The sequence below is a fragment of the Notolabrus celidotus genome, chromosome 2 (assembly GCF_009762535.1).
Source record: "Notolabrus celidotus isolate fNotCel1 chromosome 2, fNotCel1.pri, whole genome shotgun sequence".
In the NCBI taxonomy this organism is placed as follows: domain Eukaryota; kingdom Metazoa; phylum Chordata; class Actinopteri; order Labriformes; family Labridae; genus Notolabrus; species Notolabrus celidotus.
In genome coordinates this window covers 1,995,382-2,019,733 of record NC_048273.1, presented here as the reverse complement: position 1 = coordinate 2,019,733, position 24,352 = coordinate 1,995,382, and the positions used below count along the sequence as shown (strand labels likewise).

General features: G+C 42.1%; 1 protein-coding gene across 1 annotated transcript; it reads left to right on the top strand.

Moving 5' to 3' along the window:
* Positions 1-5,500: 5,500 nt before the first annotated feature.
* Positions 5,501-23,392, top strand: tbxa2r (thromboxane A2 receptor). The gene is made up of 3 exons (XM_034711686.1): positions 5,501-5,744; positions 13,261-14,148; positions 21,698-23,392. Exons 2-3 carry the CDS (start codon positions 13,351-13,353, stop codon positions 22,019-22,021), a joined length of 1,122 nt encoding a protein of 373 aa, XP_034567577.1. The 5' UTR covers positions 5,501-5,744; positions 13,261-13,350; the 3' UTR covers positions 22,022-23,392.
* Positions 23,393-24,352: the final 960 nt, after the last annotated feature.

Genomic DNA, 24,352 nt, shown 5'->3' with positions numbered 1-24,352 from the left:
CAGAAAGGTCTATGGTTAGTAACTTTAATGGGACAGGAATAGTTAAAGTAAGTGATAGAGGGGAAAGAGGGTAAGACAGGATCCCAGTGCGTCAGTCTGAGCTTATAGCAGCATAACTAAGACCTGGTCCAAGCCTGATCCAGCACCAACAATAAGTTTGAAGCCCACTCTTAAAAGTAGAGAGGGTGTCTGCCTCCTGGACCCTGACTTGTAGATGATTCCAAAGGAGAGGGGTCTGATAACTGAAGGCTCTACCTCCCATACTACTTTTAGAGACTTTAAGTGAGGACAACCTACGAGACAAGGGAGCTCAGGGACTCCAGAAAGGTCTATGGTTAGTAACTTTAATGGGACAGGAAGACTTAAAGTGAGAGACAGACAGAGAGAGGAGAGAGAGGGAAAGACAGGATCCCAGTGCGTCAGTCTAAGCTTATAGCAGCATAACTAGGAGCTGGTCCAAGCCTGATCCAGCACCAACAATAAGTTTGAAGCCTACTCTTAAAAGTAGAGAGGGTGTCTGCCTCCTGGACCCTGACTTGTAGATGATTCCAAAGGAGAGGGGCCTGATAACTAAAGGCTCTACCTCCCATACTACTTTTAGAGACTTTAAGTGAGGACAACCTACGAGACAAGGGAGCTCAGGGACTCCAGAAAGGTCTATGGTTAGTAACTTTAATGGGACAGGAAGAGTTAAAGTAAGTGATAGAGGGGAGAGAGGGAAAGACAGGATCCCAGTGTGTCAGTCTAAGCTTATAGCAGCCTAACTAGGAGCTGGTCCAAGCCTGATCCAGCACCAACAATAAGTTTGAAGCCTACTCTTAAAAGTGGAGAGGGTGTCTGCCTCCCAGACCCTGAGTGGTAGATGATTCCAAAGGAGAGGGGCCTGATAGCTGAAGGCTCTACCTCCCATACTACTTTTGCAAAGTGAGGTAAAGACAGTGCATTGACTAAAGAAACAGGGGGAGGTTAAAATGATGGGAGTAGAGGTAGGCCTATGTGTTCGATGGATACCAGAGAAATGGGAGCATTCATGTGGGTGTGGGAATTAAACTCAGGAGGGATAAAAACAATGTGTCTTAATTGTCTTCATGGTTCATAATAAACAAACCTGATGCTGGAAAATGTTCAGGGAGTTACTCAGAATCCTTTGAAGGTGTCCGCCATGAGTGGAGGGTATTATAAATTTCCACTCACACACAGAGAGAGTGGGTTAGAGAAAGTGCAAAAGGAACAATGGAGTATAGCTTGTTTGAGTGGTGAACACAATTGTAGGAAGTAATGCGTGCAAACAATCTGACGGCTGGTCTGTGATTAAACGCTGGATTCAGCTGATGATGACAAAGAGAGTAATCAGGACGATGAGGTCAGACAGAGCAGAGGATGGTATAGGCTTCATGGCGACTCTTGATTAAGGGATGAAATGTGCAGGTTTTGTGACCAAACTGCACATTTCATACATTTTTCTCCAATCTCTTAAAACTTCCAAGATTGTCTTCAAGGTCTTGCAAAGCAAACCACAGAGTTTGTTAAATCTGGTGCAGCCGGTTACTCCCCATTAGCCGTGGTGAAACTGGGCCGTTTATTGGACTCGACTGCACGGCATCGGGGTCTGGACTTTCCTGATCGCTCTGTTTGGTTTCCTTGAGGTTTGTTCGCTGAATGTCTTCACCGGCTGAAATGAAACACGGACCAGAGCTCTATTTGTGAAGGCTTCAATAAAATGTTATTCTGGAATGGAGGATGGAAAGTTTTCAGACTGGGGAGGATTTGATTTAGGCATTGTTTCAGAGATCTTCTGCTCAGTCGCTGAGTTACAGCTCTGTCTGTGCAGCCATGCAAACACATGGTGATCTGAGTCTTTGATATCAGGCTGAACGCAGAGAAAGGCAGCTTCTCTGGTGAAATGTTGCATTAGTTAAACTGCATGCTCGCTCTAAGTGTGCAGCTGTGTTGTGGTTTTAATGATCTGTTTGTCTAGACCTCAGTCAGTCAAGAGGGAACACTTCACAGGCAATATTACTGCATTCTGGTGTCCAGAAACAGATCACATGTGCAGGAAGCAAGATCATTTTAAAATCAACACACATAACATTTAACTTCCACTGTGTGCCTCAGGTATCACATCTTGCTCTCCAGTTACTTTTTCGCTGAGTTGAGGATTTAGCAGGTTTAGTAGATTAGCATCAGACCCTTAAAGGAACTGGCTGCCAAGTGGACCAGGTTCAAGTTTTAGTGGGCCAAAGAAGCTGCTTGTTTGTTTGTTTAACTTGGTCCAAGCTCCTGGAAGAACTTCGGGGTGAAGCGAGGGGTCAGATGCAAGGCCAGCACATAAATAAATCTTTGTATGTTCCCCCTTTACTGCCCACATGACTGGGTGCACTTTTCAGGGTGAACACAGGAACACAAGGAAACAACATAATTAAACTTCAGGGAAATAGTAAAGCAATAAACATATCTATATATTTATATTTATATATCTATTTATGTAAACCTATATATTTATGTATAAACAAATGATGTATATATTTATTAATTAATCTATTTATGTAAACTTATATATTTATTTATTAATTAATTACTGATATATTTATATAATTATTTGTTTATATTCATATATGTTTATTTATTTGTGTAAATATACATATATATTATGTATGTAAATATATTTGTATATTTATTTATTTAAAGGTTTATATATTTATTAATTAATCATTTATATATTCATATAATTATTTATGTTTATATAAATGTATATATATATATAATTATTTTTTTTGTAAATATATTTGTTTATTTATTTATTTATGTAAAGGTATATATTTATTGATTAATTAATTATTTATATATTTATTTATTTAGCTATTTATGAAAACATATACATTTATAAATCAATCATTTATATATTTATATAATTATTTATGTTTATATAGATTTATATATAATGTTCATTTATTTTTGGAAATATATTTGCTATATATTGGTCTATGTTCATATATTTATATATATTTATGGATTTATTTATGTATATATATATTTTTATTATTTATCAGTTGCTCTGTTATTTAAACATTGTGAACCATCTTTTCGATTTCTTAGCTTCTAGTTATTATAATAAACCCAGTTGATTAATCAGAAATATCCCAAAAACAATGATAACAGGAAGTTAAAACTCACAGTCAGAATTTAGATTGCAGCTTTATCCCCACATCAGTGTTGGATAGTCGACTTCAGTGACTTTCATCACAAATGTCTGCACATGTAGTCAAACTGGTGAAGCTGTTTTCGTCATCTTCTTGTGTTTCGTCCTTTTTCTGCAGCGTGTAAGGCTTCCAGGACCACCGTGTATTTGTGATGACATGACCAAATCCCTGCAAGTGTTTGAACAGGCGCATGACAAAGATATGGGAGTTTGTTTAGAAAATGAGACGCGGGTATTTACTGATTTAAACGCCCTGAAAAACACAGTCGAGAGTGGGAGAAGGAGAAAAAGTGGAACAGTTGTGACACTAAGATTTAGCCAGCCTGGTGTGAACATGGTCACAGGGAGCATGCCCTTAACAAACCAGGAACCAGGGTCTAAATTTAGTTCCTGGGTAGTTAATCTCCCCCTGAACGTGTCTGATTGGATCAAGGACCCTCAGTGTTTTTATTCCACCCTCTGTCCACAATAACATCACACACACCTGTGATTCACTTGGTTTAATCGGTGTGAATGCGTCTCTCCTCCCGGTGTTCCGGTTTTAAAAGTGACCCTGTAAACTGGAGACCTTCAGCTGAACGTGTCAGTGTTTGTGGAGTTTACACAGCTGTTGAAACACAGAGGGAGTTCCTGGGAATGCAAACTAGTTTAGTTTTTATTAAGATTTCAAAATATCCTCATCAGATATTTAATGATGGTGTAAAGACGTTTATGAGGGATGCATCCGGCTGAGAGTCTCCAGTTAACAGGGTCGCTGTTTAAAACAAAACACCGGCCGATCTCTGCCACGGCTTTTTGAGTTCAAAAGGATTTTAAAGCCGTGTTGAAACGTCTTTGCTACTCGCGCTTATCTCCTCTCACGTGTTGATTCATTCATTGCTTTTTTTTTGTCAAAATGTTTTTGTACAAAAAAATTTTGTCAAACTTTTTTTTGTCAAACTTTTTTTTGTCAAATTTTTTTTTGTCAAATTTTTTTTTGTCAAATTTTTTTTGGTCAAAATTTTTTTTGTCAAATTTTTTTGTCAAATTTTTTTTTCTCAATTTTTTTTTTTTTCAAAATAAAATTTGAATTTTTTTTTTGTTAATTTTTTTTTTTGAAAAAAAAAATTCAAGATATTTTTCCCCAAAAAGTTTTCAAAATGTTTTCCCCAAATTTTTTTTGCAATTTTTTTTTGCAAAATGTTTCCAAAAACCATTCACAGTCATGGTTTTTTCCATCTTTGATGAATGGCATTCGTCTTTGTTTTACTGCCCTCTACTGGTCTGGTGGTGTAGTGTCAAAGGATTTTAAAGCCGTGTTGAAACGTCTTTGCTACTCGCGCTTATCTCCTCTCACGTGTTGATTCAGTGAATCCATCTGTGATGAAATATAGCACCATCTAAAACAGACCAGCTGAGTCTCTTCATGCTAACAGGCTAACTGTTGTGTTTCTCATAATGACACCTGCCTGTCCGTCTGCTTCTATGGTGTCATCTGTGATGAATGGCATTCCTCTTTGTTTTACTGCCCTCTACTGGTCTGGTGGTGTAGTGCATTTACTTTTATTTCTCCATACATCACTGGCCTGATTTACACAATCTACCCGGGACTTCAGCCCGCGGTCGAAACGCAGACAACAATGGGGGCACAGGAACCTTTTAGTTCCTGCGTCTTCTGGTGGAAAAGCACCTTTAGTGTGTGTTGAGGTAAAGCTACAGGAACTGCAAACATGTTTTATTGAGACACCTCTTGTTTTGTGGAGAGCTTTTTGGCTGCATGACAACTTCAATGTGACTTCCTTGCATTGCTTATATTTATAAACAATATAATGTCTTTTTTTGTATCTTTATCTTATAAATAATGTTCCAGTGTCTCCATTTCTGAGTCTGTTCTCCAGGAGGAGCTTAGCTGAAAGTGTTTTGCTGCCATGAGCTCCATCTGCTCTGCAAATGTCTCTTTGAACACATCAGTCAGATGTAAGCTGTTAAAGACAGATTCTGTATTAAACCTGAAGCAAGATAATACATAACAGCTGCAGGAGGCATTGTCCAGCTTTGTGCATGTTTAACTTCACTCACGAGATCATCACTGCAGAAACAAACACATAAAAAAAGCTTTGAGTATTGACTCACATTAAAAGGGACCATTTTCTCCTCCTTTCTTTTCACAAACACACAAACAAACCAGACGTGAGACTCTTTATGACTGATCTCTGTTCACTCTCCTGCTGTAAATACCATGTGTTGGGTCAGGGCTCCTCCTCTTTGTGATCGTGGGAGGGGGGTGAAGCGAGCAAAAGGAAGCGCATCTGGAGGGAAAAGATGAGTATCTGAGCGGCTCTAGAAGAGGCAGGGGGAAGGGAGCAGAGATGATCGGGGGTTACTGTTAAATGTCTGCTGTGGGATTTTATTCGCATCACATGAGACGTGAGGTGTAAGTGAAACATCACCCAGCTCTTCATGTGAATACAACTTGTCCAGCTTACAAGTGCAGAGATGGTTTGGATGGAGTCCTGCAAACTTCTTAACTAAGGAGTAACTTGGTCTTTAAAGAACTTCTGCTGTGGTAAGACACATTTTGATTAATGCTTATAACTTGAATGCATAATTTGTCAACAAAACACATTTTTAAGACTTTTTTTGCAACAATAAAAATCCCAAATGGTGCCTAAATGTGTCCAAAAAATGGGACAAATAATTTAATTTTTTTATTGTAGGCTTACAAGTCTTCTGTGCATCTAAAGTTAAGAAGTTTAAACACTCTTTTGGGGTCTTTTTTGTCAGTTAAACTTGTAAAATGTGTTAACTTTAATGCTTTAATTAAAGGGAAAGTTTGTGGAATTTATTTGCAAATTACTCAACAGTTACCATCTCATCTTGTGCATTAAAATAAGTCATATTTAATTTCTTACCATGCTTTTTAACGAGACTTAAAGTCGCCTGTTTGCACAAATTAAGAGCAGATCAGAGGATGACATATGCTGACTTGAGTTTCCTGTAAAAAATTCAACATTATTCATCATTTTTTTTATCAGTTATGATTCACACTCTGTCTTTTCTTCAACCAAACTTTAAATACACTTTTGATGAACCATATCTGGTAATGCTGATCTCTTAGTCGCAGGGCTAAACAAACACTGGCCAGGCTTCAGCTCCTGCTGCTGCTGCCGGAGTCTCACAAATAAAACAAAGATCGACCGCAGTGGGAGGATTGTTTTCCAGAAACTGAAACCTTTGACACTCTGCTTTTGCAGATGACATAGCTCCTTCTTTTTGCAGAGGATGAACACATTCAGTCAGCTGTGGACTGTGTGCATCTCTTCCCCTCTGACCTTGCATCTTCTAAAGATTTGAATAAGCTCTCAGCACCAGCAACAAAATTCCCCAATTCTTGTCAGGACTCACATAATGTTTGATAAAGAGGAGAAGATGTTGAAGCTGGAGGGCAGAGGTCAGAGCAGTGCATGAATGAGAGAATATAGCCTCAGTCCACTCTCTCCACGGGGGGTGAAAAGACTCACATCAAATTAGCATACTTATCTTTTCAGGGCTGAGAGACCTCGACCTGTCCCATGGATCCTCCACTGATACAGAGATAAGATTTAACAATACAGGAGCCGGTACACGACTTGAAATGATCAAATCCAAGTGACAAAGTTAGTTTTCAGGTCTAGACCGTCCTCTATGTTCTATTATTAACAAAGACCCAACATCAAGACCAGATCAGATCCAGTCCCATCTTCCAGACAGGACTCAGTCTGATCTCATCTTAATCCACCATGAGCAGAGCACTTTGCAGCATTTAGCAAGTTACAGTGGCAAGGACAAACTTCCTTTAACAGGCAGAAACCTCCAGCAGGACCAGACTCATGTTAGACACACATCTGCTGAGACCGTGTTGGAGAGAGGGATAGAGGGAGATGAAGAGAGAGAGAGAGAGAGAGAGAGAGAGATGATAGTGGGGAGACGGATAGTAGTAGTTGTAGCAGCTGGAGTCTGGCACGTCCACAGCAGCAGAGATCCAGAGGAACCTACGAGACAAGGGAGCTCAGGGACTCCAGAAAGGTCTAAGAAAAGAGAGAAGAGAGGGAGACCAGAAGAAAGAAAAAGAGGAGAAGAAATGGTGAAAGAATGAAGACAGGAAAGGATGGGAGAAGAAAAGCAGACATAAAGGATGAAGAAACATGGAATGAACAAAGAAAGAGAGAAAGAAAGGAAGAAAGGAAGGAAAGGAAGGAAAGAATTGAAGGAAGGATGGGTGGAGGCGAAAAAGGCTTGAAAGAAAGAAGGAAGGAATGAAAGGAAGGAAGGAAGGCAGGAAGGAAGGAAGGAAGGAAGGAAGTGAAAGGGTCTTGAAAGAACTAAGGAAGGAATTAAAGGAAAAAGGAATAAAAGCAATAAAGAGGAAGAAAGAAAGAGAAAAAAACAAAGAAATGAAAGAAAGAAAGAAGAAAAGAATGAAAGGAAAAGGAAAGAAAGAAAGGATGAATAACAGACCCCAAAAAAGGAATCTACAGCAGAGATCCAGAGGAACCTACGAGACAAGGGAGCTCAGGGACTCCAGAAAGGTCTATGGTTAGTAACTTTAATGGGACAGGAAGAGTTAAAGTGAGAGACAGGCAGAGAGAGGAGAGAGAGGGAAAGACAGGATCCCAGTGTGTCAGTCTAAGCCTATAGCAGCATAACTAAGACCTGGTCCAAGCCTGATCCAGCTCTAACTATAAGCTTTATCAAAAAGGAAAGTTTGAAGCCTACTCTTAAAAGTAGAGAGGGTGTCTGCCTCCCGGACCCTGACTGGTAGATGATTCCAAAGGAGAGGGGCCTGATAACTGAAGGCTCTACCTCCCATACTACTTTTAGAGACTTTAGGTACGATGAGCAGGCCTGCATGTTGGGAGCGTCGTGCTCTAGAGGGGTAATCGGGCACTATTAGCTCTTTAAGATACGAAGGTGTCTGACCTTTGTAGGTCAGATGAAGGGTTTATGGGGGTTCAGAGTAGAGAAGCTAACACGGGAGAGATGTGCTCCCTCTTCCTGGTTCTAGTCAGAATGTTCTCATTTCAAGTAACCACACGGATCATCGATTATGTCCTGTATGTGTGGAACCACAGTCACATTTAAAAGCACAGCGTCTTGTGGAAACCTCCAGACAGTCTGCATTATCTTCACAACCCTAGACCCACATCTCATTATAGGTTTCTGTGGTTTCCCATCAGATTGAATGGAAACACTCGGACTGCCCTGTTGAGGCCGTTTTGAATATGACATATTGATTTGTTATGCTAACGAGCACTAATGGCGCTCTCAGAAGATTCTCAGGGTCACACAGAAGCTGGCGCCAAGAAATGTTTGTCTCCTCCCGGCGGTCTCCAGAGAGCTGAGAAGACCTGATGATAGTGTAGTTAGCTCTTAGAGAGGTTCCTCTCTGTATTCATGTCTCTTCCTGTTTTCTGCCTTTTGGGAAATGTGGCCATTAGACAGCTGAAAACATGTTTTTACAGCTGTGGGGTTTCATCAATAATTTATTTACAGAGTATACCTTTTGGAAATGTGCACCAAACTTCACATCTTATCAAAAGTGATTTAAAAACCACTTATATAATAAATATGTTCCCACTATTTTTCCCAATAGGATGCATGATTTAATTTACTTTCAAAGTCACAAAACTTCAAGGATTTTCAACAATTTTTCAGAATATTTACACATCAGCTGTGGTGCATTGTTGTTTAATAACAAAGCAGCTAAGTTAATTTAACATATAAGAAGGAGCCTGAGACCTTCAGCTTGCTAATTCAGCTGTAATTTGTTTTGCATGCAGTTTTTTTTTACTTAATGGGAAAGTAATAACTGTATTTGATTTGATTTATCTGCTGTAATTACTCCTCCAGCAAACCTGCGTCTGGCAAGTAAAGTCCTCATGAACTGTAACCCTGAGAGCTGATATCTTTGAGGTAGCACTGTGTTTGCACCGTGCAGGTTTCCCCTCCCTGTTGGTAGATTTTGTTTCTTCCTTTCAAGATGTAAACACAGGAATGGGACAGGCTTTGTTGTGGTGCAATTAAGCCCTCTGATGCTTTTCGTCTATTTCTGGAAAACAAACAGGCGGCGTGTGTGAGTGTGTGCAGTGCAGCGGTGCACACATGCATGTTTACACATCATCGTGAATTGTTGCATCCATGGAATCCTAAAGTTAAACACTGCTGAAGTGATGTTACAGCAGAAGACGAGGCAAAGGACGGGAGCATCTGAAAATGACATATTTTGGTTAATGAACTGAGGTCTGTTCTCTGTTTCAAACAGCTGACATTGTTACCCTCAAGTTTTAATGTCTTTAGCAGCTCAGTGTCAAACAATGACAGGAAATCTCTGGAAAAGTGTCAAAATGTGTGCAGGAAAATCTTAATGACATGTTTGCAGGAGTTTATGTAAAATAGTACAGAGCATGTATCACTTACTGTTTAAATAAGAAAAATTAGCATGTTATGTTTTCACTTTTAGATTTGATTTTAGGCCGGTGACTGCTCCAAATCCCAACAACTGTTCTCCTCAGACTCTTTCCAAACAGAGCCGGTCTAGATCGTACTCTATGTTCTATTATTAACAAAGACCTATCATCAAGACCGGATCAGATCCAGTCCCATCTTCCAGACAGGACTCAGTCTGATCTCATCTTAATCCACCATGAGCAGAGCACTTTGTAGCATTTAGCAAGTTACAGTGGCAAGGACAAACTTCCTTTAACAGGCAGAAACCTCCAGCAGGACCAGACTCATGTTAGACACACATCTGCTGAGACCGTGTTGGAGAGAGGGATAGAGGGAGATGAAGAGAGAGAGAGAGATGATAGTGGGGAGACGGATAGTAGTAGTTGTAGCAGCTGGAGTCTGGACCACGTCCACAGCAGCAGAGATCCAGAGGAACCTACGGGACAAGGGAGCTCAGGGACTCCTGAAAGGTCTAAGAAAAGAGAGAAGAGAGGGAGAAGAGAAGAAGGAAAAAGAGGAGACATAAAGGATGAAGAAACATGGAAAGAACAAAGGAAGAAAGAAAGAAAGAAAGAAAGAAAGAAAGAATGAAAGAAAGAGGGACATCAGGAAAGAAGGGATGAAATAAGGAAAGAATGAAAGAAATAAGGAATGAAAGTAAGAGAGAAAGAATGAATGAAAGAAAGAAAGGACAGCAGGAAAGAAGGAATGAAAGGAAAAAGGTATGAAAGATAGAATGAATGAAAGAAAGAACAAATAAAAGAAAGAAAGAGAGAGAGAGAGAAAGAAAGAAAGAAAGAAAGAAAGAAAGAAAGAAAGAAAGAAAGAAAGAAAGAAAGAAAGAAAGAAAGAAAGAAAGAAAGAAAGAAAGGAGAGAAGCGAAGAAAGAAAGCAAAAAAGGAATCAGCAGCAGAGATCCAGAGGAACCTACGAGACAAGGGAGCTCAGGGACTCCAGAAAGGTCTATGGTTAGTAACTTTAATGGGACAGGAAGAGTTAAAGTGAGAGACAGGCAGAGAGAGGAGAGAGAGGGAAAGACAGGATCCCAGTGTGTCAGTCTAAGCCTATAGCAGCATATCTAAGAGCTGGTCCAAGCCTGATCCAGCTCTAACTATAAGGCAGAAACAGGCAGAAACCTCCAGCAGGACCAGACTCATGTTAGACACACATCTGCTGAGACCGTGTTGGAGAGAGGGATAGAGGGAGATGAAGAGAGAGAGAGATGATACTCTTCTACATGGACATAAAGTCAACAGTTTCCTGTGTGTCCCTTTATATCAGGATGAAACCCTTATCTCAAATAATTCCCATCAACTAAATCGATTTGTAAAATCCAGATTATTCATAGTTAATATTTCCTTTCACTTTTCTTCTCTCTGCTGGGAGACAGTCAGAATCTGGCATGCAGTGTATTGAGGACAGCCGTCTTGGGACGACATCTTAAACTGATAGTGGCATCATGTGTTTACTTCCTGTTGGTGTCTCTGTCAGTGCTCTTCACATAACTGCACTTCCTGCCAGGATGTGCCAGCTCTCATACTCTCCGTCTATTTCTGTCTCCGTGTCACTCTCTCCATCCTCGTCCCATGCTGTCACCGTGTGCCAGCGTTCGTGAGGCTGTAACGTACGAGCTGTATCTTTATATGGCCGTCCTAAAAACACACTCACTAAACTCAGAGCTGCTGTGCATTGAGACAGCAGAGTGTAAAGAAGTGTGAGGGTTTATTAGAATGTAAGGCTCGTTTTTTAATGATAAGATAAGCTGGAGGCAGCCTCACTCCACTCTGAATAGGAATATGCATGTATAGGAAATGGACGGGTGAATAGAAACCAATTTTCAGCTCCAGTAGTTTTAACATTTTCAGAATAAAAGGTTTGATAAGCAACATGAGCTTTGTATCCAGAGGAGTAAACCATAATGGACTGGGTTAGATTTGGGGTTAGGGTAAGGCTCCAAAGTCCAGGGTCCAATCACAGCCTGAGGTCAGCCCCCAGCTTCTTTCTTAAAATGTGTGACTCATGGCACAGATATAAATCCTGTTACGAATTATGTGTAAATTTGTGTTTTCTTTCAAGTGCATACACAAAACTAAAGTTAATCCAGTAACATCTCACAAATCTACACATGGACTCTGCAGAGGCTAAATCTGCAGGACTGAGCAGGAACACAGGAGACTAAAGTTTGTGTGTTGATATGAAATGTATTTATCATGATGTGAAAATGTGCTTAATGAACATTGATAGTTTAGAAGACAGAAAAGAGGACACAGAGGAGACCTTTCTGGAGTACCTGAGCTCCCTTGTCCCGTAGGTTCCTCTGGATCTCTGCTGGAGGTTTCTGCCTGTTTCTGCCTTTATAGTTAGAGCTGGATCAGGCTTGGACCAGGTCTTAGTTATGCTGCTATTGGCTTAGACTGACACACTGGGATCCTGTCTTCCCCTCTCTCTCCTCTCTCTGCCTGTCTCTTACTTTAACTCTTCCTGTCCCATTAAAGTTACTAACCATAGACCTTTCTGGAGTCCCTGAGCTCCCTTGTCCCGTAGGTTCCTCTGGATCTCTGCTGGAGGTTTCTGCCAGTCTCTTACTTATAGTTAGAGCTGGATCAGGCTTGGACCAGCTCTTAGTTATGCTGCTATAGGCTTAGACTGACACACTGGGATCCTGTCTTCCCCTCTCTCTCCTCTTTCTGCCTGTCTCTCACTTTAACTCTTCCTGTCCCATTAAAGTTACTAACCATAGACCTTTCTGGAGTCCCTGAGCTCCCTTGTCCCGTAGGTTCCTCTGGATCTCTGCTGGAGGTTTCTGCCTGTTTCTGCCTTTATAGTTAGAGCTGGATCAGGCTTGGACCAGGTCTTAGTTATGCTGCTATTGGCTTAGACTGACACACTGGGATCCTGTCTTCCCCTCTCTCTCCTCTCTCTGCCTGTCTCTTACTTTAACTCTCTCTGTCCCATTAAAGTTACTAACCATAGACCTTTCTGGAGTCCCTGAGCTCCCTTGTCTCGTAGGTTCCTCTGGATCTCTGCTGCTGTGGACGTGGTCCAGACTCCAGCTGCTACAACTACTACTATCCATCTCCCCACTATCATCTCTCTCTCTCTCTCTCTCTCTCTCTCTCTCTCTCTCTCTCTCTCTCTCTCTCTCTCTCTCTCTCTCTCTCTCTCTCTCTCTCTCTCTCTCTCTCTCTCTCTCTCTCTCTCTCTTCATCTCCCTCTCTCTCTCTTCAACACGGTCTCAGCAGATGTGTGTCTAACATGAGTCTGGTCCTGCTGGAGGTTTCTGCCTGTTAAAGGAAGTTTGTCCTTGCCACTGTAACTTGCTAAATGCTGCAAAGTGCTCTGCTCATGGTGGATTAAGATGAGATCAGACTGAGTCCTGTCTGTGAGAGGGGACTGGATCTGATCCGGTCTTGATGTTGGGTCTTTGTTAATAGTAGAAAAATAGAGGACGGTCTAGACCTGCTCTGTTTGGAGAGGTTTTAAGGTCAAAGGAGGTTAGGGTTAGGGTAGTGCTCGGGTTCAGGGCGTTTCTCAAAGCCAAACCTCCCATGCTGAAGAGTGTTTCATAATTCCTCTTTTCTCTTCCTTCTTTTAAGGATGAAGAGAGAAATGAATCTGCACACGTTGGCCTTGCCCTTCCTCTTCTGATTCATCCGGACTAACAGAGCCGACGCCAGCTGACCACCATGAATTCCTCCGCCCAGCCGGTCACCAACAACACCCCGCTCTGCTACTCCATCAACAGCCCCCCCTTCAGGTTCCAGCCATCCATTGCCTCAGCCTACTTTTCAATCATCTTCGGTACTTTGGGTCTCGCCTCCAATCTCATCGCCTTCATAGTCCTGCTCAAGTCCTTCAGACGGACCCACAGCCGCTCACGCTCCTCCTTCCTGATCTTCCTGGGCGGCCTGGTCATCACAGACTTCATGGGTCTCCTGGTCACCAGCGCCATCGTGATCCCCTTCCATGTTACGCACTTTAACTGGAGGCATCTGGATCCGGACTGCCACTTCTGCAGCTTCATGGGAATGTCCATGGTCTTCTACGGACTGTGCCCGCTCCTGCTCAGTGCGGCGATGGCGCTGGAGCGCTTCATCGGCATCAACCGCCCGTTTGCACGCTCCACCAGCACGCCAAAGAGCCGCACAGTCTCCATGGTGATGATGGTGTGGTTTACTGCTGGGTGCATCGCTCTGCTTCCTGTAACGGGAGTCGGGAGCTACCACATCCAGATGCCCGGCTCCTGGTGTTTCTTAAACATCAGCTCTGAGGGGAACGACCTGATCTTCTCCCTGCTCTTCTCTCTGGTCGGGTTGGTTTGCATCGCCATGTCGTTTCTGCTCAACACTGTGAGCGTGGTGACCCTGATCAAGGTGTGCTGTGGACAGGACCGGACCCAGCGTCGCAGAGACCACGAAATAGAGATGATGGTTCAGCTCATCCTCATCATGGTCATCGCTTCCATCTGCTGGTGTCCTCTCCTGGTACGTGTTGCATTCTTATCGAGCGTCTCCTGCTCACATGTCTGCATGCTTAGAAATTATAGATCCACCATGATAAAACAAACTCCTGGGTAAACAGTACAGGATCCTGAAAGTCCTGTTCCTCAAGCTGCATATGCAAACTTTACAGACAGCCTTTGGTAACCAGGAGGAAGGCACTCTGACAGTCACGTGAGCAGCGTGAAGCTTGGAGCGTAGTGAAATGAAGCTTCCATTGAACGCTCTGCAGAGCTGCAGCTTGTTAATCGTCCATCTCTTCAGAATAAGACATATTAATATCAGCAGAACTTCACGCTGGTGATGTTTACATTTATCTAAGGAAGAATCCTTCCCTTTACAACGCCGCCAGGATGAAAGTCTCTAAAAGTACACACAGATAGATGTGTTTAGGATCCAGTGGGGTCAGTGACGCTGCAGTTTGAGGGCTGCAGGGTGAGGAACTCATCCTCATCAGAGCAAAGGTGACAGATAACATTCATGCAGACCTTCTCCTCGCCTTACCTCAGACCACTTTATCACCAGACCGTCAGGATACAAGTGTTCAAAAACAGCGTTAAGCTAGCTTTAGTTGGTTTGCTAGCGGCGTCATCAAGTTACTGCAGGAGTTGTTTACACCGGTCCATGCACAGCGGTAACAATCAACTAGACTTGACTTCTTGTCGATGTTAAACACTAAGGGGACTCTTTAGGAAAGTGTTAAGCTTTCCCAGCTTGGCACAGCAAATGAAAATTCAATAATGTTCACCTAAAGCCTTTAAATTAAACATTTATGGGTTCAAAATAAACTTAAATTCACATCCTAATGAATTCTAAAATAAACAAAACATCAATTCACTAGTAACAGTCTTTTCAGTCGTTTAAAGGTGACATATTATGCAACATGGACTTTTTAATGGTTCTCCCTGAAATCTGTGTCCCTGTCTACAAACCCCCTGAAAAGTCAAAGAATCCATTCTGCCCCTGTTCTGATTTCTCCACCTTTCTGTAAATGTGTGCTGAAACCAGCCGTTTCAGTTTTCAGTGTTTTTGTTACGTCACAACGCCATCCGGTCTGTAACAGGAAGTCAGAGCTCAGAGCTTGTTCAGCCCATAGACTGTATAAAATACAACTCAACCCCTCCTCCGTTTTTCATTCCCTGCACACATGTGTGCTAACAAGGAGCTTAGGAGGGAGGCATGCTAGTTGTAGGCTGTCTTAATAAACACAAAGGTCGCTTTGACTCCCCACGTCTGCAGATTTGAAGATCTAGTGGATGATTTTTAGTTTTCATGGAAAAGTGCTAGCGCTAGTTAGCATAGCCACATAGCTACATGTCGTAGCTGTAGCTGTGTAGCAAGACACACGTCGACATGCTGACAAATAAAACAACAAGAAACACTAAATCTATGACCAATGGTTCAGAAAGGTCCTGCTGCAGGCGCCTCTCCATCAGGATCAGATTCTGGATCAGATTCAGAGGGTTGAAGTAACGCGGGTCTGTGAGCAGCCGTGTATATTCAGCCAACACGTAAACATTAGATCAACGTGCCGGAGAGCCGAGGGGAAAGCCACTTCCTGAGGGGGCGTGGTCAGAGAGAAAACAGAGTGTTCTGAGGAGGGCTGAAGAAGAGGGTTTTTCAGGCAGACCAAAATCTGATTTCAAAGTGTTTTTTTGAGCATAAACTTTAAAGACATGTTTTAGGGACCTCTTAGACCGATATATGTTGATGAATAAAGCGTGATATGTCACCTTTAAAGTTTGTTTTGGACGTTTCCAGTCCGCCGCAGGACCGCCCTCCATTAACCCACCACTCAGAAGTTCATTGAGGTAAAAGAATACACAAGAAACCATCCAAAAGAAAAAGGATCCATCAGGTCTGGTATACCAGGAAAAAAACAGCTTAGGTCTCACCCGACCCCGCTGGTGAGATGTCCACAGGAAGGTCTGCTTAATCCACGTTTGGTTCAAGTCTAGCTGCGGTCTCTCTTAAGGTGGTTATGCATGCAATCATTAAACCATTAAACAAACTTCAGCCTCAAACAATCTGTGTGAAAGCAGCAGCTGCAGTCGGCCCAGGCACGAATCCCTTTCTCCCTTCCTCGACCTCACATCCTCCTTAAATCACCTCGCTCATACACTAAACACTGACACTAATGATAATGATAAACACCCCCTCGTCTAATAGAATTAAACCACGTCTCCTCCTCTTGCTCTGATGGATTCTTAAGAAGAAGAACCCTGGCTCATCATATAATTAAACAACAGTCAGACATTTAAAAAGTGTTTAAACATGTAGAGCAGCAGAGTCCGCTCATTGCTCTGTTCACTCGAAGCAAGAGGAAGACTTTCTTGCCCTCCAGGGGGGCGGGGCCATAAGTGTGTGACATCACGTGAAGATTATGAACAGGTGTCCATCACCTGACCCTCCAACTCTCTGAACCATACAGAGGCATCACATGGCCCTAAGCCCCTTTTTCTCCTTCTTCATTTCTTCTCAGCAATGCAGCTTCCTCACTCGTTCATCTGGAAGCTCACCCCTGAATACATGAAGCCTTATTGAGATGACACATCTGGGCTTAGAGGAGAGGGAGAAATCGATGCCTTTAAAGGAAATCTGCAGCGCATTATCAAGGCTAGTGTGTTGGCTGTAACATCACACTAAATGAAGTAATCGCTGACATGAGCGGTTGAACAGGAGTCAAACTAAACCCAGATTATCTTCATCATTACAAAGAACAATACAGCGAAACAACAAGATCTCAGGTTGTTGTAAAGTTCTGTTTTCCTTAAAGCCTCTGGGAACGTATTAAGCATCAACACAAAGTGAAAATAAACATCCATAACTGTATAAAAACACGGTTCAAACACAGCTTCTTTTCCACTTCAGAGATTTTCTCAGGACACATTAATCAAACTGAACCATGGCACAGAGCAGCACAGACCGGCACTACTTTCTCCACACTGACCCCAAATCTGAAGATACAAAACTCCAGAATCAGAAAAATATTCATTCTACATGCTCTCTGAGTGCTGAGTTACAAATTATGTATATAGTTTATCACTTTTATTACAATGTAGCCTCCACGTTCGGGACATCAGGGAAATGTGATCTCTGGAGCAGCAGAGGCTGAAGTGCAGGAAGGTAGGGCACAGCTCCGGGTGTCAGACGAAGCCGTTTGTCTAAACTCTGACGGCCAAATTCCACCAGATCCGTCTCCGCTCCGTCACAGCAACAGATCTGATCGGTTTCTATTCGAGTCAATGTGTTAACTTCCACTGGATCTGCTCCGGCTGTGTCTTTGATCTGGCAGGTCGGGAGTCCTCTGGATCAGATACACAAGACTTCTTTTTTTGTTACCACAGGCTTTAAGATGAGTGGGCTGCATGAGAATCCATCAATCCATCCATTATCTTGACCGCTTATCCCGTTAGGGGTCACGGGGGGCTGGAGCCTATCCCAGCTGGCTTCGGGCGGAAGGCAGGGTACACCCTGGACAGGTCGCCAACCTATCACAGGGCTAACACAGAGAGACAGACAATCATTCATGCACACACTCACACCTACGGGCAATTTAGAGTGATCAATCAACCTGAGCATGTTTTTGGAGTGTGGGAGGAAGCCGGAGAACCCAGAGAGAACCCACGCATGCACGGGGAGAACATGCAAACTCCATACAGAAAGGCACCCGCCCGGCCGGGGATTTGAACCAGGAACCCTCTAGCTGTGAGGCAACAGCGCTTGCATGAGAATCCAACTAATGGAAATGAAGAATAACTACGACCTCTGAATGCACCTCTTGATGTTTTTCATGCATCAGGATCAAACTACCTTTAATGCTCTGTTCTGTTTCTTGTGTCTTTGTTGCAGGACTTTATATTTTCTAATCTAGCTAATCTATGTGTTGCTTTCCTGATTGCACTTTCAGCTTCAATACTTCTACTTGGATGTCCAAGTGAGAGATCAGGATCTAACCGAGTCTTTCAAACGTGGCGTGCATATTCTAGTTAGGATTAGACTCAAGCACAGCTTCATGTCTGCAGATCTGTCTAACCTTGTGTGCCACTCTGCACAGATTTATACTCTGCTGAGCGCGGTGACCGGTGAATCTGTCAGAGGTGAATTTGTTTTGTTCTACATACGAATGGCCACCTGGAATCAGATACTTGACCCCTGGATTTACGCCATGTTCCAAGTGTCCCGACTACGGCGAGTAAAAAGTAAATCAAACAGACCTTAAAGTTTGTAACCATCACGCAGCTTCCCCATAGTAACACCTGACTCTGCGCTGTGGTTGGCCGGCTACCTCAGCCCGGCATCATCATCATCTGCAGACAACAATCATTTGCACAGTTTATCCTCCATGCCTTGCAGCTTCTGAAGCCTTCCCCTTGAGCTACAGTCATCACTCGGGGGAATGCTTCAGTGCACGAACAGAGTCCCATCGTGGTTTTTCTGCTGCTTCCACTCAATTAATACTTCACTAAATGCCTCAGCCCTTTGTTGTGTTTGTTTACCTCTTGTGCAGCCTTTCATTCCCTCTAACTAACACAGATGCTTTCTGAACGCAGCCCTGATAAGAATCCACAGATTGTGGAGTTATTTGGTTTCTCAAACGTTTCTTTGAAGCAGAGCTGCAAGGAATCCTCACTGCCGAGAGGTAAACACGCAGAAAGATGCTGGGCTGAGTGTTTTGATACAGCAGGGAGACTCAGACGCAGTAACTTATCTAACGTCAGGGTCGGTTGATGCTCAAATTAACCATTAACCCTTTCATCTCTGAATGCTAGCTCCTGTTCAAAGTCACATTTTAGAAAACATTTTTACATTTTAGAAACAAAATGACATTAAAGGCCAAAACAAACTTACATCTAAGGAAACAAATTAACACAATCAGACACAAATGGCAGACTATACCAAAAAAGGAATGTGCAGAATACAGGAAGTGATCCAGAAGTGAGGGGTAACTATGGCGGAGAGAGGCGGACTGTTCTGCCAATAATAGGTCATTCTGATGTGTTCTTTCAAAATAAAAGCCAAATGAAATTTGAAAAAATGACCGATAATCATGGATATTTTCAAAGTGAAATTATGAACAAAGTCTCAGTTTCCAGTGACTCATTTTAATTCAGGTTAATAGTGGAATACTACTCTTACTACTCTTACTAATTATAAGTCTGAACTATAATGAGTCAGTGGGAACTGGGATTTTGTTTATAATCTCTTATTTTAATTTATTTATTTACTGTATTTTCTTCTACTTGATTTCATTTTTAATATAATTCTTATTTATTTATTTAATTTGTATTATTATCTATTTGGTTATTTTATTTTATATTTCATTTTTATTTCATTTTATTTTATTTTATTCATATATATATATATTTAAATTTAGGTTTCTATATTTATTGTCTTCTTGTTAAATACCAGTGGTCCAATCACCACGTCAAATTCCTTGTCTGCGAGCTCACTTGGCAATAAAGCTTTCTTGAATTTTGAAAATATCCAGAATTACAGTATCTTTTTTACAATTTTCAAATGGCTGATATTTATATTAACACATCAGATCAAGCTGTGATTGGCTGGATTACATTATAAGGTTGTCAATTATAAGTCTGAACTTTAATGAGTCTGTGGAAACTGAGATTTGTTCATCTCTGATTAAAGATATCCAGAATTATTGCATTTTTTCCTAATTGCGTTTGGCTTTTATTTTGAAGGGACACATCAGAATGACCACTCAGAAACAAACAACTCACTGGATCACTTCCTGATCACTTCCTGATCACTTCTTCCTGATCACTTCTTCCTGATCACTTCTTCCTGATCACTTCCTGATCACTTCCTCATCACTTCCTGATCACTTCCTGATCACTTCCTGTATTTGTTCATTCCTTTTCTGGTAGAATCTCCTGTTTTTAAATGTGTTTCTGGTAAAAAAAAGTTCTGTCTGTTTTAAAGTCTTTCTGACTTTGTAAATTTGTTTTGGCCTTTTTAAAAATGTTTCATCTTTTGTCAGTTTGCATTGCACTTCCCAAAACTCTGTAGTTGTCTCAGTCCGTCAAGAGTACCCTACTGCAGGCAAGATGGCGCCGCCACAACATCCACACCGGAAGTCCATACCGGAAGTCCATACCGGAAGTTACAAAGCTAAAAACGTTGCAATAACATCCACACCGGAAGTCCATACCGGAAGTTACAAAAATAAAAGCCTTCAAAAAAATAAAAGCCTTGAAAAACAGGAACGTGAACGCAAAATAAAAGCCTTCAAAAACACGTAGGTTTACGCGTAATTCTATGAACTTTTTTGCACTTACATTTTAATCGTATCAGTATTATTGACTAGTTGATTGACTCCAAAAGTGTATAGGCTGTTGAGAATTCAAGTTACTTAGAAGCCTGCACGAATCACTAAGTTACAGTGTTAACGTCTCAGCCATGCACAGCCTTTTGTTCTGAGTGTGTGTTGAAATACTTAAAGCTGATTATGATGCTGCCGTGATGACATCTGCATATGCCTCTCTTGTTTTGTCTGGGTCATATGTTATTTTATGTTGTGTTACACTTGTGTACTCCAACCCCTGGTCTCCTTCAATAATCGACGGATGCATCTGGAAGAAAGGAATAAATATACATTTCAATACGCAAGCACACGCACACACAATGGAAGGAGCAGTGTGCATGTGTGTTCACTTTAATTATTGGAGTGTCGTGTCTCGAGAAGGCTGTTTTATCGCTAGCTTTCTGCTAATTGATTTAGCAGCGACAGACTAATGCAATCAATACGCTACACGAAGAAGAAACTTCCAGTTCGAAGCATCCGGCATTAGGTAGAGAGGGGGTTAAAGAATCACTTCCGGTATGGACTTCCGGTGTGGACTTCCGGTGTGGACATCCGGTGTGGACATCCGGTGTGGATGTTGTGGCGGCGCCATCTTGCCTGCAGTAGGGTGCCTCTCCAGTCCGTGGATCACCTCTGCCTCCTGTGAAAGTCTGCTTCATTAAAGCAACAGGTCCCTCTTCATCACCTGCATGTCACAGTTTTAAAACACCATGAAGGGGATTTCTTGTGGGACTGTGTGTTTTTTCTTTGCAGTGTTTGCATGTAAACTACAGGATAAGTGTTTGACATGATTCAGATTTAACACAGAGACAACTGGAAGCTGATTTGATGTTCCTGCAGGAGCTTGTTAGCATGTTTCGCCCCCACAGGAGACAGGCTGGCTAACGTTAATAAGGCTACGCCTCGTGTAATACTCTCAGCTTTACTGAAGGAGGGGGGGAAATTGAGTTGCTGTTGCTGTTGCCTCATGAGGCCGTGGAAAATTAGCCATTCTCTCAGTGGACTTCATGGATGTGTGTGTGTGTGTGTGTGTGCATTGGAGTGTTCACTAATTAAGTTTATCCCTCCTCATGACTCTCCTGCCTGTTGTCATTTCTCCTCTCTCTCTCTCTTGCTATTTCTTCCTCATCTCCCATCTCCTCATCTTCATTTCTTCTCCTCTCTCTCCCCCCCCGTCCCTCCCTCTCTCTTCCACTCCATCCCCTCCAGGTCTTTATTGCAAAAACTGTGCTGTCCGGAGGTCCTCTTCAGGTCAGATACCTCCTGCTGTGGCTGCGCTTCGCCACCTGGAACCAGATCCTGGACCCGTGGGTGTACATCCTGTTCCGCCGGGCGGTTCTTAAAAGGATGTACCCTCGCTTGGACTGGTCTCGGGGCTCCATCATGACTCTGTACCCGTCTCTGGGGAACACGGTCCGCAGGTTCACGCGCTCTTCCATCGGGAGCGCTCTGAGCTCGGATGGAATAGTCGAGACGGGTAAAACTAACGCAGCACAGACTTCTGCGTTGAAGGCGCCGCCTCCTTCGCAGTGATCGCTGCAGAATGAAGGACTTGAACGCAACTTTTCATTTAATCTGTGACAAAGACAAGGAGCAGGATTGCACCATTATTTTTATATTATTTAATCTCATGCATCTCTTTTTGCATATCTCATATATTAGCAGTATTAGCAGTGTCACTTTAACGTAACGTCTCCAACAGAAACTGCTCCTTTCAGACGTTTATGTTTGATATTTTAACATCATGCTGCAGAAAACGAGCGCTCTGTGCTGATTCAGAAATGTGATTCTTTATTCTGGTGAGTTAAAATATGCCTGTGTGTTCATGTTCTCATGCTTTAGAGTCACATCAGAGCGAGGAGGAAGTGTTTGTATGATTTCCTGCTCATACTGAGTGTTGTCCATGAATCGTTGCCTCTCTGAAAATGTGTTTCCTGAGATTGTTTGGACAACTTATCCGTCATCTTTGGAGCAAAGGATAGTGAAACCAAGCCGATCTTTATCTTGTTTGTGAAAATGCTTCAACGGCCACAGAGCTGCAGCATCTATTTCTAAATATACACACAAACAATATGTTACAGTGCATGAATGTCTGTGTTTGGTGCTTTAAGGCCAAACTTTTCAGACCCTGTGAGGTCAGTTATCAGCTTCTCAGTCGACGCTTCGTGTTTGTCGGCTGCAGAGACAGAGTAAAGTAAATGTTATGAAAAGTGGATCAAAAAGTCCCCACGTCACAGTCAGCTTCAGAAACAGTATTTAATACGCTGCATGAAAGAGTCCAAGTATTTACAGAGATAAAGCTCACACAGTTTGAAGAAGCAGGGAGACCAAAGACAACGCTGCCTTCATCTGTGACAGTGTTATTAATCATATCACTCAGATCAATACAAACATGTCAGGGTATTATGTTACATGTTACTTTGTGCCTAATGTTATTACATCCATGCCTTCTCTCTGTATCACTGATGTGCTGTTGCTCTTTGGATTTCAATCTGACAGACTAATAACCCAAATTCAAATTTCTTCCTCTGTTGGTTTGTCCATAAATGGATTTGTGCTTCCACAAGCCAAAGTTTGAGCCTTTAAAAAGATGTGATATGAAAGAATAGAATAGAATAGAATAGAATAGAATAGAATAGAATAGAATAGAATAGAACGTACTTTATTAATCCCCAAAGGGAAATTCAGGAAAGTCTAGTGAGTGAGAAAGGGTGAAAAGTTGTGCAGAGGCTAAAGTTAAAGCTAAAGCCTGGTTAACACTGCTGTGTTGAATCGACGCCATAGCTTTTTTTCCATGCCGAAGTGTTACAGACTGCAGTTTCATGAGTGTCCACTAGAGGCTGGCTGCAGAACTACCAGAAACCACATACACACCCATTCAAAAGAGACAATCTTTACAGCAGAAATAAACATGTTTACAGCCTGGTTCAAAAAATTACTTTAGGTCTGAATAGCTCATTTCTCTATCTGCACACACTGTACAAAGTGAATTTATTATAACTCGTTATTCTTGAAGATATTAAAGGTACAAGTTTTGCCCAAATAAGGGCGTGGCTGACTTGATTGACAGGTGGGAACCAGACTGTATGAATTAAGGACGTAGTATCCGTGACGTCACCCGTCTGTTTCTGAAGCCCTGCTTTGAGGCCAATCGGCGGCGGCAGCCATATTGGAAATGTTGAACTCAACATAACTGCTGTTGAGTGATTGTGATGTAAAGAGGCGGGGCTTTGAGCCTCCTCGCCAACAGCTACAGTGTTCCCGCCTGTCAATCAAGTCAGCTGTGCCTCTCATTGGAAGACTCATAATCTAAATATCTTTGAACATTAACAATATTTTGAACCAGGCTGTAAACATGTTTATTTCCTCTAGTGGACACTTGAGGAACTGCAGTTTTTAACACTTCAGCATTGGACTCATATTTTTAGACCGGAGGTTGCCGCTTGTTGGGGACACTGTAGCTGTTAGCGAGGAGGCTAAAGCCCCGCCTCTTTACGTCACACTAGCTCCACAGAAGTTAGGCTGAGTTCAGCATTTCCAATATGGCACCCTCCAACGATCGGCTTCAGAAACAGACGGGTGACGTCACAGAGACTACGTCCATTTATTATATATATTCAGGATATGTTTTGGACAAAGAAGTCTACACACATGATTGGTCTGCTCAACGGCATTGTATTTCCTGCATCTACATGAAGGGCTATTTGAAGCTGAAGTATAAACCAGGCTTTATTCAAGTGAGTTTATCTGCATGCTCAAATTTAGATGTGGAGAATTTGAATGTTTATTTCTCTGAGCTGTTGTTTCTCCAGGAGGAGAAAGAAGTCAAGATTCAGATCTGCTACATCACAGAATGAGCTCAAC